The 15545-nt window shown below is 42.8% G+C and overlaps 1 protein-coding gene across 1 annotated transcript in view; it reads right to left on the reverse strand.

Moving 5' to 3' along the window:
- Nucleotides 1-410: 410 nt before the first annotated feature.
- Nucleotides 411-15545, reverse strand: part of SPMIP3 (sperm microtubule inner protein 3) — a 19421-nt gene continuing 4286 nt past the window's right edge. Inside the window, exons 2-4 of the mRNA XM_019623847.1 lie at nucleotides 13321-13416; nucleotides 8371-8543; nucleotides 411-664 (exon numbers count right to left, since the gene is read on the reverse strand). Coding sequence (XP_019479392.1) covers nucleotides 573-664; nucleotides 8371-8543; nucleotides 13321-13416 — 361 coding nt within the window. The 3' untranslated portion in view covers nucleotides 411-572. The remainder of the gene's footprint in view (nucleotides 665-8370; nucleotides 8544-13320; nucleotides 13417-15545) is intronic.

Consider the following 15545-nt stretch of genomic DNA (forward strand, 5'->3'; position numbering starts at 1 on the left):
CTGTATCCAGAGCGCTTTCAGAGTCTTCCTCCTTGGTTCCGTCCCCTGGTTCCTTTTTTGGTTTTTCAACAGTGATGCAACTATTGAGCAGGTGCAATTATATTCTTACCTGGTCCCACGTATAACCAGTGGACTAAATGTAAGAGATTTACCAGCACCGACAACAAGACTGGTAGTGGGGCTAAGGACAGATAACAAGTCCTTTTTAAGGCTGGATCGGGATTTCCTGCCCTGGGCTGACCAGTTTAATCTGAAAAGAATTTGCAACATGAAAATATTTTAGGATTCCAGCCATCTGGATACACACTTAAAAGTAGTTGTTATTGTTGCTGGCCGAGTGGCTCAGTTGGTTAAGAGCTCACTCAAGAGTGTGAGCTCTGAGCAACAGGGTTACCAGTTTGATTCCCGGTCTGAGCTGAGCTCTGCTGATCTGCCAACAGGTGGCAGGATGGCTCAGTTAAAAAAAAAAAAAGTAGTTGTGTTATCATTATTTTAGGCCAAAAAGAGTTACCCAAGAACGCCAAATGTTGTGTTGTTTAAATGCCATAGCTATTTAGTTTAAAGCTTTTATTTCAACACCACCTCTCTTCGCCACAGTAGAGTTCTGGCAGTGAATTCAGTGGTCCAGGATTTGATGAAACTGTGGCTAATTTCTGGTTCCAATCTGGAATTGAAACAAATTAAGGATCTCAAAGATGTGGAGGAAAAGGACTTAGTCAAAAAGTTATTTCTGTCGTTCAATCCCTGATGAAGAGGCATATTACTGAATTCTGCCAAAATGTAAATAAAATGAAATCACATAAATTTTCATTTTAACATTTTAATTCTAGACTCCCCCCAAGCCCTGTAACCTTTACATTATAAATGGGCCACTTTGTATCATCTTTACATCAAACTGCAGTTGTTACCATTCCTAAATTTATACCCACTGGAGTTCCATCATATCTTATAAACTCTTGTCTATAATCTATAACAGTTCTGCTTATCTAAAGATACGGGTTCAAGGAGGGCTTGCATCTACGTTTAATGAACCAAAGACCAGAGTGTTTCAACAACAGCATTGTAACAAAATTTTGTTATGTACGTTGCTGTGTTCTATATTAGGTGTTTCGCTTACATTAACTCTAATATTCATAATAACCCTCAGAGGCCCACTGGTGTTATCACCACTCAAAGAGATTAATTAACTTGACCAAGTTTGCAGGACTTGTGAAAGGAGGAGCCCACATTTGACCCACGATGACCAGGCCCCAAAGTCCCTAATCTTTTCACAGTTCTATTCCATCTTCCATAGCACTTCAATAGCTTTTAAAGAAGTAAACATTTCTTGCTATTAAGAATGGATAACATTTTATTAACCCATTTCATTAACCCTAGAAATGCCATCCCTGGAGGATTTTTAACATCTAATTTAATTAAATGTGATCCTGTGTGTAGTCAGTAAGCATGTGACTTCTCAAGGCTTATTATTATGAAGTTAAGTAGCAACTCTGACCATCTCCAGGATTACGCTGTGTTCCAGGGAAATACATTAATTTAAAAGTTTGAGGAATCCTACTCCACAGCCTTAGTGATCCTTGTTGTAGGAGTGACAATGGAGCTGAATTATACACACATTTAACCAGGTAAATGTAACAATAAATGTTCTGAGAACACAAGACGAGCGAGCTTTTGGGGCGGGGGTTCCTTCTGTCGTTCCATTTAGCAAGTATATGTGCCCACAGACAGTGCATGCTATCAAGCCTGAAATATGCTACACAGAACAGAATGTGTGAAATGATTTTTTTTTTTTAATTTCCTTACCATTTAGCAAAGTAAAATGTGCAGGCTCTGGTCTGCCACCACCTGTGACCAGTTGGGGGCTACCTGGTAGGAGCTAGAAGGTGATCTGCAGTTGTTCACTGCCTGTGCTGGTCCTGGAAGCACATGGGAGAGGCCACACTGGGAACTGAGGATGGCTGCCACCAGTACCAGGTCTGGGGTAGCCCTGCAAAAAGCCAGGGCACCTCGAGGCCTGCTGCCACATACCTCTGATAATGCCTCATTCAGTATGTGAGTTGGGTGAGGCAGGGTCTCAGGGAGTCACTAGAGTGGGAAGAACTGTGGTCACCAGGTTAATGTAAATTCTAGTTTGGTGCGAGTGCTGAGCCTGGAGCAACTCAGCAAAAGTTTCAGAGCATACTGAGGCTAGTCGCTGCTTGCCTGGGCCTACCAGACTGATAGTTTTTTGAGAAAGGGGGCAATGCAGGTGGGGCTGGCTGCTCTCAGAGAAAGTGCCTCCTGCTGTGCACGAGTCGGGTGGGGCGGGGTCCCAGTGAGTCAGCAGGGCAGAAGAGCAGAGCTGCTCAGATTCAGATTTGGCCGGAGCGGGTGGGCTCAACACAGGAAAGATGGTGCCTGCCTGTCAGCTGCACAGGAGAAGGACCTCACACAGGGCCTCCAGTCCTCCCCCCTCGCCACACACCTCAGTCTGCCCCTCTGTATGTCTCTGACACCTCCTGAGTGACCATCCCTGCGCTGGAACCCAAGGTGAGTGCCTGTGAGCGAATGAGTATGTGCGTGGGCCTTTTAAGAGGACGGCTGGGTTTCCTGCAGCCTCCCGGCCCACCTGGATGGTGGGATCCCCACTGTTTTGCACAGCCAGATGTTGTGGGGCTCCTCTTCTTGGCACCAGTACTCTGGTCTGGGGAGTATGGTGTGGGGGGCTGAGTCCCTGGATCCTTCAGGGGAAACCAAGGCGGCTGAGATATTCCTCCTGATTCTCAACTGCCACACGCAGGTGTGGGGCCTGTTGCGTGTCTGTCCCTCCTACCAGTCTCGACGTGGCTTCTTTATATTTCTAGTAATAGGACTTTTGTTTGGCTAGAATTCAGATGGTTCTCCAGGTTGATTGTTCTCTAATTTAGTTGTAATTTTAATGTGTTCACAGAAGGACACAGGCACAGTCTTTGCTATCTTGGATCTCTCAATGAGTCAACTTCTTGATTTAAACAAATGCTCAATTCAGTCCCTGTTCTTTTCTCTGTCCATGTCTAGATTTGTAACTTTTCTCTGTTAGGTCTCTTGCAGATTGCTGTTTACGCAATAAATGCCACCTAAGTATCTCTCAAATCCACCTAATTCTCTTTATTGCTACCACCCATCATCAGTTGCCTAAACCACTGATTTCTAAACTTGGCTGTATAAGGGAATTGTCCGGGGAGTTTTAAAAGTTACTTATGCCTGGGGCCCTCTTCCCCTCACCAGGAAATTCTGATTTAATCGGGATTGGGTGTGTCCGGGGCATGGATTTTTTTAAAGTGGTGTAGCTGAGGTTAAGAACCTTGAACCTAACCACTGCAGTTGCCTCCTAACCCTCCCCATTCAGTCTTTGCCCCACTCCACCCTGCCCTTTCCTTCTCCACAGTTAGAGTAAGCTTTTCAAAATGCAGTTTCAATCATGTTGCCTCCACCCTCCTTCAAACCTTTCAGTAGTTTTCCATTAATCTCAGAGTGGAGGCCCAAACCTGAAAATGGCCTGTAAAACCCTTCCCTTCTGATCTTGTCAGCTCTCCAGCCACGCCCTGCTCTGTCCTTGTTGATTTCTGTGCTCCAGCACTGCTATTTTTTTTTAGTTCCTCTCAAGCTGTCAGTGCTCCTCTCTCAGGCCTTTTGCAGGCCTTTTGTATGGGCTGTGCTCTCCTGGAAGCTCTTCTCCTGGGTTTTCTTAGGAAACCTCTGACCTATACTATACGCTTCTATAGCATCCGATGGACTCTGCCTCATAGCATTTACGGCAGGTGAAAATTTAGGCTTATTTCTACGCCGGTTCCCCACTGAAGTTTCTTGAATGTAGAAATTTAGGGTCTATTATTGCTTCACCTTGTATTGCCCAAACCTTGCACGCTGACTGGCATATGTAAGCAGGCTTTCATTATGTACTGAAGGAAATATTTCATTATGTATTGAAGGAAATATTTCATTATTTACTGAAGGAAATACATATGAATGAATGAAAATGCATCTGACATCAGATCTATCGCCAAGTCTAACTGATGTCACCTCCAAAATATCTGTGGAATCCATTTATTCCTTTTTATCTTCCCTGTGGGTCCAAGCCCCCGTTATCTCTGGTCTAAACGACTATAGAGCTTCCTCACAGGTCTGGATGCCCTCCCTCCTGTTTTCCAAACTGAACAGCAACCAGAGTGATACTTTGAAAGTACAAACGATATGTCATTCCTCTGCTCAAAATTCTTCCAAGGCTTCTACTTGTTTTTATAATACAATCCGAGCATCTTCCCCCTCCTTCTGTCACTGATGGCCCACCTAACTACGCTGGCCTTTTTCCTGTTCCTCAAACATCACAAGCCCTTTCCAGCTTTCAAGCTCTTGCACTTGCTGTACCTTTTGCTTGAAATGCTCTTTCCAGCATTCATTCTTATTTTCCAGAGTTCAGCTAAAACGGTATAGAGGTTGCCACTATCAAAAGTAACCCCCCTTAGCGACACTCATCACCCCACTTATTTCCCATATAGCACCACCACAAAATTTTTTAAAAATGTACTTAGTTTTGCTCAGCATCCCCCACCAGAATCTCAGCTGCAGAATGGCAGGTATCTTGTCTATCCCGGTCCCTGTACCCCAGCAAACATCGCAGTGTGTAGTTCATAATGGGTGCTCAATCAATGACTGAATCATCTTAGGGCTGCCAGTTTCCAAGATGGACCTCAGTGATTCTCACGTGCTGGTATCCATACCTTGTGGAATCCCCTGCCACACTGTTTCAGGGCTGTGTGTGACCTCAGAAGTGACAGTGTGTGACTTTGGAGCCTAGGTCATAAAAAGCATTGCAATTTCCACCTTCATTTTGGATCGCTCATTCCAAGGGAAGCTAACTGCCATGTCATCAGGACACTCGGCAGCCCCAAGTGCAGGCCCATCTGAAAAGACACTGAGGCCCCCAGTGACCAGTCAGCAGGTGAGTGACAACCATGTGAGTTGTCATGCTTGACAACTATGTGAATGAGCCACCTTGGAGGTGGACCCTTCAGCCCCACTCAAGCCTTCAGATAATACAGCCTTCACTGACATCTCACTTGCTACCTGAGACACCCTAAACCAGAACTGCCAAGCTGAGCAGTCCTCAAATTCCTAACCCACAGAAACCATGAAATAAAAGTCATCGTCACTGATGTTTTAAGTCACTAGTTTTTGGAATGACTTCTGACTCTGCAGTAGGTAACTAACATGCACTTGATCAATGATTCAGCAAATCGAGCAATGACTATTTCAACATAAATTATCTCTAGAATTGGTCAGACTTCAACCTCACTGAGTAGGGCTATCCAACCCTGTTCTTCGTCTTATGTTGCTTAGTCCACACTTTCCAGTATCATATTTTCAATTATGTATAGATCTCAACTTGACACCACCTCTGCTTAAAACCATTGTTTTTATCAGAGGCACCGACAATCTTGCAGTAGAAGTGAGGGGCTGTGCAATTAGTTTTAATTTCACGCCTGTGTATTTTCTATCAATACAGTCCTTTTTTACTCCAAATGCTATGCCATATGAGTCTTCTTTCTATTTCCCACGAAATCTCCTTAGTCTAATTTAAGAGCAAGCGTTGGGAGTGTGGCACATCTGGATATGACCTAGACTGACTTGCCAGCTGCTTGCGTGAGTAGGTTTCTTCGCCTCTTAAGTCTCCGTTTCCCCTTCTGCTAAATGAAGTTAATAATACCTACTTCATGGTGGCTATTAAGACTCATGAGTGATGTACACACATGTGTGAGTATGTCGCTTGGCACAGTTCTGGGCACATGACAGATATTTTAAATCCTAACAACAATCCTAAAATGTGGACTATGTATCTCCATTTTACAGAGGCACAAAAAAGGTTCAGAGACGCTGAGTGTGTTGATCAACACCACAGCTAGAATGTGCCAGGGCTGCAGCACTCAAATCCTGAATGTTGCCTGTTGCTTCCCACTGCCCCCTCCGTCGCGCGTCGCTGCCACAGCTTCCTACTGCTTTTCTTGCCTGCAGTCCTTGCCTTCCCTAACCTGCTCTGAGCAGGCTCACAGACCAACGTCCCCTGAGGCTGCCTGGCTCACTGCCTTGACACTGATCCTCCAGTGGCTGTGATTGTCCAAATTCAACTTTCCAGACTCCTCAGCTCCTCTTCAGTTCCAGGCATTCTCTCCTACTCTACCACTCCCCATTTTAGTCCCCACTTCCTCCTTTCTACCTTGCCCAGTCAGGCCAGTGTCCTCAGAGCTGGAGTCCCCCCTGCTCTCCCGCCCCCCACAGACCTCACCATCTTTATTCCCATCCATTGCCCCTAATTGAAGTGTCCCCATCTGTGGTGTCCCCCTGTTTTTTCCTCCACCATGCAAATCTTATCCATCAAGACCCAGCTCAGTTCCCCACGGATGCGCCTGCTTTCCTGGTTGTTGTGGGCCCAGTGATCTGATCTTTCAACGCCCGCTTCCCTGCTCAGTACTTAATCATTCTCTGAGAAATTGATTGTTGCCGCATCTTCCTAAGATCGTGGGCTTCCTGTGGCTGCGATCATAGCCTGAACTTCCTTTCCTCTCCCATGGTACCTAGCCCAAAGCTTGGAACATAGTAGATGGTAAATATTTAACTGCTTTGCTAAACATTCACCTGGTTCTATGGGTTCGGAAAGAATTAGGAATTGTTTTCTAAAATAAGCAAGGGAGAAAACCTTTTGCATCTGTCTTTCTAACAAGATTTCTTCATAGAGGAATTGTAAGAAAGGCCCTATTTACTATCACTTTGGAAACTAGGGACCCACCTAGATTGCTTCACTTAAAGCAAGCAGATGTCAGACTTGGTCGGTCTTGAAAGGACAAACTGCTTAGCAAGTTGTGTGGGGACAGAAGATCCACTGACTCTCCCTGATTATCTTTCCTTTCTCACCCTTCTTCAGACCCTGACAGCTTCTATCCTCCCCAGCCTCACACACACTTCAGCCCTAACCTATGCCCCCACCCTAGCCCACCCCGGTTTCCTTTAACATAACCCTCTTACATACGGCCTCCCCTAGGATGCCAACTCCTACAACCCCGCACCTCCTCCCAGCGCCTCCTCCCCTAAAGGACCTAATTGCAGCCCCCAGCCCCCTCCCCATCTCCTCAGCTCCCTCCCTTCTCAGGGTCCAACCTTTTCTAACCTCAGAAGCCAGCGATACCCTGCTTGTAACCTCTTATCCCAAACTCCTCTTGGCAATCTCTGGCCTCATTCTAGCGTCATCTATTGCCACCGCTACCCCTGGCTCTGTTCTCGCAAGATCTGCCCGGTCCTGTCCAGTTTCCACTCTTCCTGATTGCATTGTTTGCTGTTCCCATGGGACCTGAATCTCAGCACTGCTCTGGTTTTCATCCGGGCTGAGATCTTTTCTCAGGGGAGAAAAGGAGGAAGAGAAGATCCTCCCCATGCCCTCTGCTCAGTCCCGCATTCTTCTACAAGTTTTCTTATTGTTCTTAAGTGAAAAGAAAGGGACTCCTTTTAAAGAAAATTATTAACTAAACAGTAGTACAAGTGACACTCAGCTGTGACACAGGCAGGATAGCTGAAAGTCAAGCACAGAGCTTGCCTTGTGTCTGAATTCTGGGTCTGGGGTGCCCTGGGTCTGAATTCTGCTTCTGCCTACTGCGGTGTGATTTGGGACTAGTTAATTTACTGTCTCTGCAGCTTGGTCTCCCCCACTGGAAAATGGGGGAAACAATAGCACTTAACTCGTAGAGCTGTTAGAAGGACAAAACATGTAAGAGGCTGCCTCAATATAAGAGCCCCCGAAATGGTGGGGTTCAGTCATTTAGAAAGTCTGTCAATGAAGTAGTTCATTGTACTCACTAAAATCCAGTGTTTCAATGACTATAAGAATACAGGTAATGTTTAACTTGGTGTCTGTGTGCCCCCCAGGGTCCTATCTGTGGGGGTGCCTGCCTCTCAGCACTCTCACACATGCTGCCACGTAGATAACTCATATGTAGGGAATTTAGAATTTTTGAAAAATGCCTCCAAATGTCAAATAATTGTCATAAAGCCATTTAAAATAAGAGAACAAGAAAAAAAGTTTCCTTAACAGTACGTGACAAAGGGTGTGATCAGACTTGAGCCTGCTTCCTCTCAAGGACATTTATGCATTGTCATCCTTGAAGTCTTCTATACAGGAAGCTAGGAAAAGAAGAAAGGAGAAAGCAGCCCTTGGGGCAGCTCTTTAAGTTCTTCCTGTACCTAGACACACAGGCAAATTGACTGGTCCCGGACACGCTACCTGGGACAGCAAGTCCATGGGAGATGCTTATCTGTGGCCCAAGCAAGGTTGATCTCAGAGTAAGAGCAATTGAACTGACTTACCAATCTTGTAAAATGGCAGAGAGTAGTCTCTTTGGTAAGTGGTTTCTTTATACCATGGTTCGACAGGCTTTGAATGTCTTCGAAAACAAATATATCGAATGAGAGTTTGTTGGTCTAATTGAGGTGGATACTGACTTCTTCTCTTGGGTGGAATTGCCAAGTCTATGAGAGATCTAAATGAAAATAGAAACGGCTTGCTGAAAACCCAGTAAAAAAAAAAGCATTCTGTTTTCTCATCTGCTCAAATCCATTCTCTCAAAGTGGCCAGCAGGCTACCAAGATAGCATTGGCAAGAGAGAAATAAACCCGTGCATATTAATTTATGGTCAGTTAATTTATGACAAAGGAGCCAAGAATGTACAGTGGGGAAAGGCTAATCTCTTTAATAAATGGTGTTGGGAAAACTAAAGCACCACTGCGAAAGAATTAAACAGGAGCCCTGTCTTATACCATACACAGAAATTAACTCAAAATGGGTTAAAGACTAGAACATAAGATCTGAAACCATAAAAATCCTAGATGAAAAGATAGGGAATAGCACCTTGACATTGAATATTTTGGATTTGATGCTGAAAGCAAAGTCAACAAAAGCAAAAATAAAGAAACGGGACTACATTAAATTAAAAAGTTTCTACACAGCAAATGAAACCATCAATAAAATGAAAAGGCAGCCTATGAATGTGAGAAAAAATTGCTAATCATATATCTGATAAGTTAATTTCAAAAATACATAAAGAACTCATGTAACTCAATAGCAAACAACCAAACAACCTGTTTTAAAAAGGAGCAGAGAATCTGAATAGACATTTCTCCAAAGAAGACATACATGGTCAGCAGGCACATGAAAAGGTGCTCACATCACTCATCATCAGGGAAACACAAATCAAAACCACTGTGACATATCACCTCACACTTGTTAGAATGGCTATTATAAAAAAGACAAGAGGGGCCGGCCGAGTGGCTCAGTTGGTTAAGAGCTCGCTCAAGAGTTTGAGCTCTGAGCAACAGCGGTTCAAGTCCAGCCCGAGCTGAGCAGCTCATCGTCACTAATCATGCAAATCAAAACCACAGTGAAATATAAAAAAAAAAAAAAAAAAAAAAAAAAAAAAAAAAAAGACAAGAGGTATCAAGTGTTGGTGAGGATGTGGAGAAAAGGGGAAACTTGTGTACTGTTAACAGAATTATAAATTGGTGCAGCCACTATGGAAAACAGCATAGGTGTTCTGAAAAATATTAAAAATAGAACTACCAAAAAAAAAATAAATAAAACTACCATATGATCCAGCAAGTCCACTTCTGGGTATATATCCCAAAACAACCACAACAACAGCAAAAATCACTCCCAAAGAGCTATCTGTACCTCATGTTCACTGCAACATTATTTAAAATAGCCAAAACATGGAAGCAACCTAAGTATCCACCCATGGATGAATGGATAAACAAAATGAGCAATGGAATATTCAGCCATAAAAACAAGCAAATTTTGCCATTTGTGACAACATGGATGGACCTTGAGAGCATTATGCTAAGTGAAATAAGTCAGACAAAGGAAGACAAATACTGTATGATTGCACTTATATGTGGAATCTAAAAAAATTGAGCCCATAGAAACAGAGAACAGAATAGTGTTTGCCAAAGGTGAGATTGAGGCGTGGAGGAAATAGGTGAAGGTGGTCAAAAGGTACAAACTTCCAGTTAAGTGAGTTCTGGGAATGTAATGTACTACTTGGTGACTATAGTTAAAAATACTGTATTATGTGTTTTGAAGGTGCTAAGACAGTAGATCTTAAAGTTCTTACTACAAGAAAAAATATTGTGACAATATGAGGTGATAGACATTAGCTGAATTTATGATGGTACCTGTATCAAATCATTATGTTGTACACCATAAACTAATACAATGTTATGTGTCAATTGTATCTCAATAAAACTGGGGTGAAAAAGGGTTTCAAAAACACTACCCCATCCTATTTTGTGTAGATCTGGAAGGTTTTCCATGATTATCTCTGGGTGATGACATTATGGGTAATTTTTCTTTAAAAAATTTTTTGACTATTGATGTTTTTTAAATGTTGTAATAAACATGTGTATTTTAAAATTATGAAATAGTTGAGGTGAGCTGGTATAGATGTAAAAAATATGAAATGATTGGGTGAGATTTAGGAACATCTGAATCCAATCATTTAGTGAGTGGTAGGATGTGGTCTTGACTGAATCACCATGATTAATCATACTTAAACAAGGTGACTGAAGCTTCTTAGTCATAATGCATTATGCTTGCATACTTGGCTAAAAACTTGATTATAATGTGTGTTCTTTAAAGAGAGAGTGTGCTAGCAGAAACGGAGGGCTTCTGCCTGGAGTTCAGGAAAAGCACGAGTGAGAATCTGATGGTGCGTGCGGTTCTGGACAGGGGAGAGGTGCTGGGTGGGCAGGGGGTGCTCTGTTGTGAATAGGCAAGGAGAAGCACCAAGAATTCCCACCCACCTCTACTTGCTCTCATTTTGAGCTTAATAGGTCCTAGGTCCTGTAAAGTGGGCACCTGAAGTGGTTGGCAGGGGCCCTCCTAGTTCTGGACACCATGTTTTAAGAGTTGCTTGAATACATTTAAAGAGCAGTAAAAAGGGCGAGGAGACCAATAACCATTTTATGAGAAAGAGTGGAAGAAACACAAAGAGAGCTGAGGTCCTATGGATGTAAGCAAGGAGTGACATCAAAGAGCCGTCTTAATCCTTCTGGACACAGAAAACATCTGTGGTCACGTTACAGGGGCCTGTCTGGGTCATGGTGGGCCCATAGTTAAAAGGATTTTCTTATACTGGTATTATAGAGAGTCACTGGTTAATCTTCCTAAAATATAATTTTTTTTTTCCTTAGGACTCACCCCACTGATATAGACCAGGGGTCGGCAAACTGTGGCTCGCGAGCCACATGCGGCTCTTGGGTACGTTCCATCTCAAAAGTTGGCCGACCCCTGGAAGAGCCAATCCTGTCCCTCACAACAATTTAAAAATTATTCGACAGCCATAAATATATTTTTACATAATCACCATCATGTGAATAATATCCTTTAAAAATTTTATAAGCGAAACTATGATAGTTTTATTTTCATTTTCAATTTTACTTCAGAGCCACAGTTCGCGAGCTGCAGTTTGCTGACCCCTGGCGGCTCTTCCGTCTCAAAAGCTTGCTGACCCCTGGTTATAGATCAAGTGCTTAAGAATAAATAAGAATGTACCTTACTTTAAAAAATTAAACATACTAAGGACAGCATGACAGAATTTGGGGGAGCGATGGACTTGTTCTCTATAAATTTACTGTTGGTAAATTATATAATAAACCCTAGTCAAAACCCTCCCCCAAAACAAAACAAAACAAAAAAACATTGGCTATCTGGTGACCATCTCAGTGTCTTGTGAGTTTGGGTTCTGTGACTGTCACTGTCAGCCTAATTGCTTGTGTGCCGCTGACAGCTCTGGCTTCTGAACCAGACCCTGTGAATGCCCCTGGATCTCCTGCTGGCCTGGCAGCCTGCTCTGCCGGTGTCTTGGGTATTTCCACAGAACCAGGCTACTCTCCATTTTCAATAACAACACATCAGTGCCTGTCTGAAGACAAGACTTCCACAAGAGGGTCTCTAATACTTCAGTACTTTCAAGTTGGTGGAGTAATATATGTGGGGAAGGTAAGCCTTCTTTTTTTTTTTTTTTTTGCTTCTCTTTTCCTTCTTTTTATTCTTAACTAGAAGCTTAATAAAGTCCTTGGTTGACATTTGCACCAAGTTTTCCCCGTAAGGCTAATCTTAGGCACAAGTCTTGTCAGAGTCAAGTAGAGTCAAGGTTCTCTTTGCTTGCACCATCCTGTGGTGGGAGGACTGACATTGGGGTGCAACGCATTGGAGGTGGGGAAATTTCCAGAGTCCACAGAACATACATGGAGAGTGCCCTGTGGAGCTGGCCAGGAGCCCCTCTGGCAGCAGGGGTTTGTTGTTTGCTTTCTTTTCTATCTTGCAGCAGAGGAGGACGTAGCCCTCACAAGAGTTTAATATAAGTATATATTTGAGTTGGAACAAAGGGCCTTGAACTGGGAATCAAAAAATAGAGATATACCACTTCTCTGGGCTGCATCCTATTCATCTAATTTGATCAGAATGACCTCTAAAACTGCTTCCAGTTCGATCATCTATTAAGTTTAGACTCTGCTGCTTTACAGAAGCCATGGCCCCCTTGTCTTTGCATGAAGGGTAATTAGGAGTTGACTTTATTAAAGACAAAAAATTAAGAGAAATTTATAAAATATTCCAGATGATGAACTGAGAATAGTAGCAATCATATTTTGAGTGCTTACTCTGCTCTGGAATTTTACATCAAATGTTCTAACAGATTAACTGATACTCAGAGAAGGAATGACAATTGCCTAAGATCAAACATTTCATAAGTTACTCAAATGCTGTTTTTAACTACCATGATTTCCAGCCTCTTAAAACAAGAACATCACATCAAAGTACCTATTTTTGTTGTTGTTGTTAAAATCACATCCGGAAAAGCAGAAATCATTTAGGTCTAATTTGTAATTTTACTGTGAAGCAAGCTGAGACGTAGGAAGATTAAATTATTTGACCAAGTTGAAAGTCTAAACTCACTGAGTTTAAATTTCTTAGATAATGTAATAGAATTCTATATTTATTGCTGATTATAAAAGTAATATATGTTTGTTAGAGAAAAACTGAAAAATAGAGAAAAAGATGGAAAATAAAATACAAATACTAATAAATCTGACCACTCATAAAAATCATTGTTAACACTTTGGTGTATTTCCTTCAAAACTTTTTTTATCTATTAAATTATTGTTATTATCATTATTATTACAAAATGTGATTCCCATTTTTTAAAGTTTATCATTCTAACTTTAGAGTAATTTTTGAAAACTAAGATATAGAAGGTGCCTCACCTGGGAGATCGCTTGACACTATAATCAAAATGGACTCTTGCCAGCTGCCCAGGGAAATAGCCTTGGAGGTCCTTTCCTTGACGAGCAATGAATGTACTAGTGAAGAAAGTAAGGGATGAGGGGAAAAAAGCTATTATTATGATTAGTTTTTACAGAAGAATACCAGCTGTGGTGCAATAAAAAATATATTTGCTCTTTGTTTCCATTTCCTGGCACAGAGCCCTTAAAGCCATTGGACTTTCTTGATAAGGGTGTCTTTTTTTATCCGTTTTTCAGGATTCATAAGGAAATATTTGACGTGTCAAGTATTAGGTTCAAAATATCAGAAAAAAAAATTAGAAGATATATAACATGAGTGGGGCAAATGTTGATAATTATTGAAAAATGAGAATTAGTAAATAAGGGGTTTCTTATACTACTTTTTCTACTTTTGATATAATTACAAACTTTCACAATAAGTGTATTAAAAACCTGATAATTAAACTACATAGTAAGTATATGGGGGCTAAAAATGAAGAAGCACTGTGGTGGTCCAAGCACAAGGTGGTTATAAGTCTGGAAGAAGGACTCTCACCCTGCCTGGGAGGGGTGGGGTGGGAGCCAGGTTGGAAGCACAAACATGAGTGACCGAGATGGAGAAGGTGAGGGAACACTTTGAGCATGAAGCTGAGATAGGTGTGGAGAGCTGACACGCAGTGGTATGGGGGGACATGAGGCTAGGGACAGAGGTGCCAGGCCTGATATTTTGAAATACATCTTATTTTATAGTGAATTGCTTTTCCGTTAAATTACAGTTAGGGCATCATATTGATATTTTAAATTATGTGTAGTTGCATTCTCTTATTTACGGAATGTACTTCTAAGAGCAGTAGGGACATTATAAACGAATCTGAAAGGCTGAGTACCACTGATGTAGGTGGTAGGGAATCTCTGTAGGATTTTAAAGATGAACGATGTCATGTAGTTTTTATTTTAGAAAGATTTCTGCTCAAGGCAGTGCAGAAAACAAATTGGAGGGTGCTCTGACTAGAAGGAGAGAGACTGGTTAGGAGGTGATTATTGTCGTTTATGTGAGACGTGGTGCAGCTCTGAGCTGTGTGTTGGACATGTGATTGGAGCGGAGAGGATTGAGGTAAACAGTGGGAGGCGTCCAAGACCAGGCTTAGGCTTCAGGCATTTCCCAGGACAGGGGATATGGGAAGGTGATCACTGCTGGGAGGATGACTTTTTGGGGTTCATGATAGGTGGGGTCTTTTGGGACCTTATGCAGATTCTGAGCACTAGATGCCATGGGATTTCAAGGGTAAGAGTCTAGAAAGTAGTGCATAGTTTTGCATGAAGTAGCTCTTCAAGTGTGTGTTGGATGATGAATGCCAGTCCAACCAGCGTTTACTGAATGTATAGAACCTACCCTGCACCTTGCTAGGGCCTAGCTGAAGCAGTTCTTGTCCTCAAACTGCTCCTTACATGCTGAAATAGTGATTTGAAGTCAGGGTCGATGAGTCAAGAAGAGGGAGGGGTGTCTAGGGGTTGGGCAGGCCAATAAAATGGGGAAGAGATTCCAGGTAAGGGGAATGGCAAAAGCCAAGATTTGAACAGAGTTGGGGTCAGAGTGGAGTGTGGGGGCCTGTGGGGACCTTGCTGTCATATTAGTATGAAAGGCAAGTACTGTGAGCTGGGCGGGTCTGTCTGTCTGTGCAAACAGGACCTCAGGGAGCTCTGATTTTCAGAAAAACCACAGGCTGTCTGGGCCTGCCCAGTGGCTGGGATAATATGGCCGAGCCCCAGATAGTAAATAACCGCGGGGGATTAAGTCATTAGAAGAGAGAGGAATTGGCACGATAACAGGGAACAAATGACACTTCTGAATGCATAGGAGTGGGCGACCTAGCTTTCTTAGGCGCCCATCCAGTTTCTGAAGCATTGCCTTGGAAATGATTACCCCAGGGCCACGTTACAGTTTATGAGACTCCAACTGGAGTTCCAAAACGACCCCAATTTTTCAACGTTGCTATGCAGTTTGCAGTGGGCTGTGTCTTGACCATGCATTCTTCATGAGCATGCACACAACAAGTACCTGCTGACTACAGGCAGTCACCTGAGCTGCTGCTTAGAAACAGCCTGTAAAAGCTGTTCTGAGAATGGAGGAGCCCTCCAACAGCACCAGGTAACACGCTCTGCCATCAGTCCCTTGGGAGTGTCTCGGCAGGTGTTGGCCCAGCAGC

The sequence above is a fragment of the Hipposideros armiger genome, unplaced genomic scaffold, assembly GCF_001890085.2.
Source record: "Hipposideros armiger isolate ML-2016 unplaced genomic scaffold, ASM189008v1 scaffold_567, whole genome shotgun sequence".
NCBI classification, from domain to species: domain Eukaryota; kingdom Metazoa; phylum Chordata; class Mammalia; order Chiroptera; family Hipposideridae; genus Hipposideros; species Hipposideros armiger.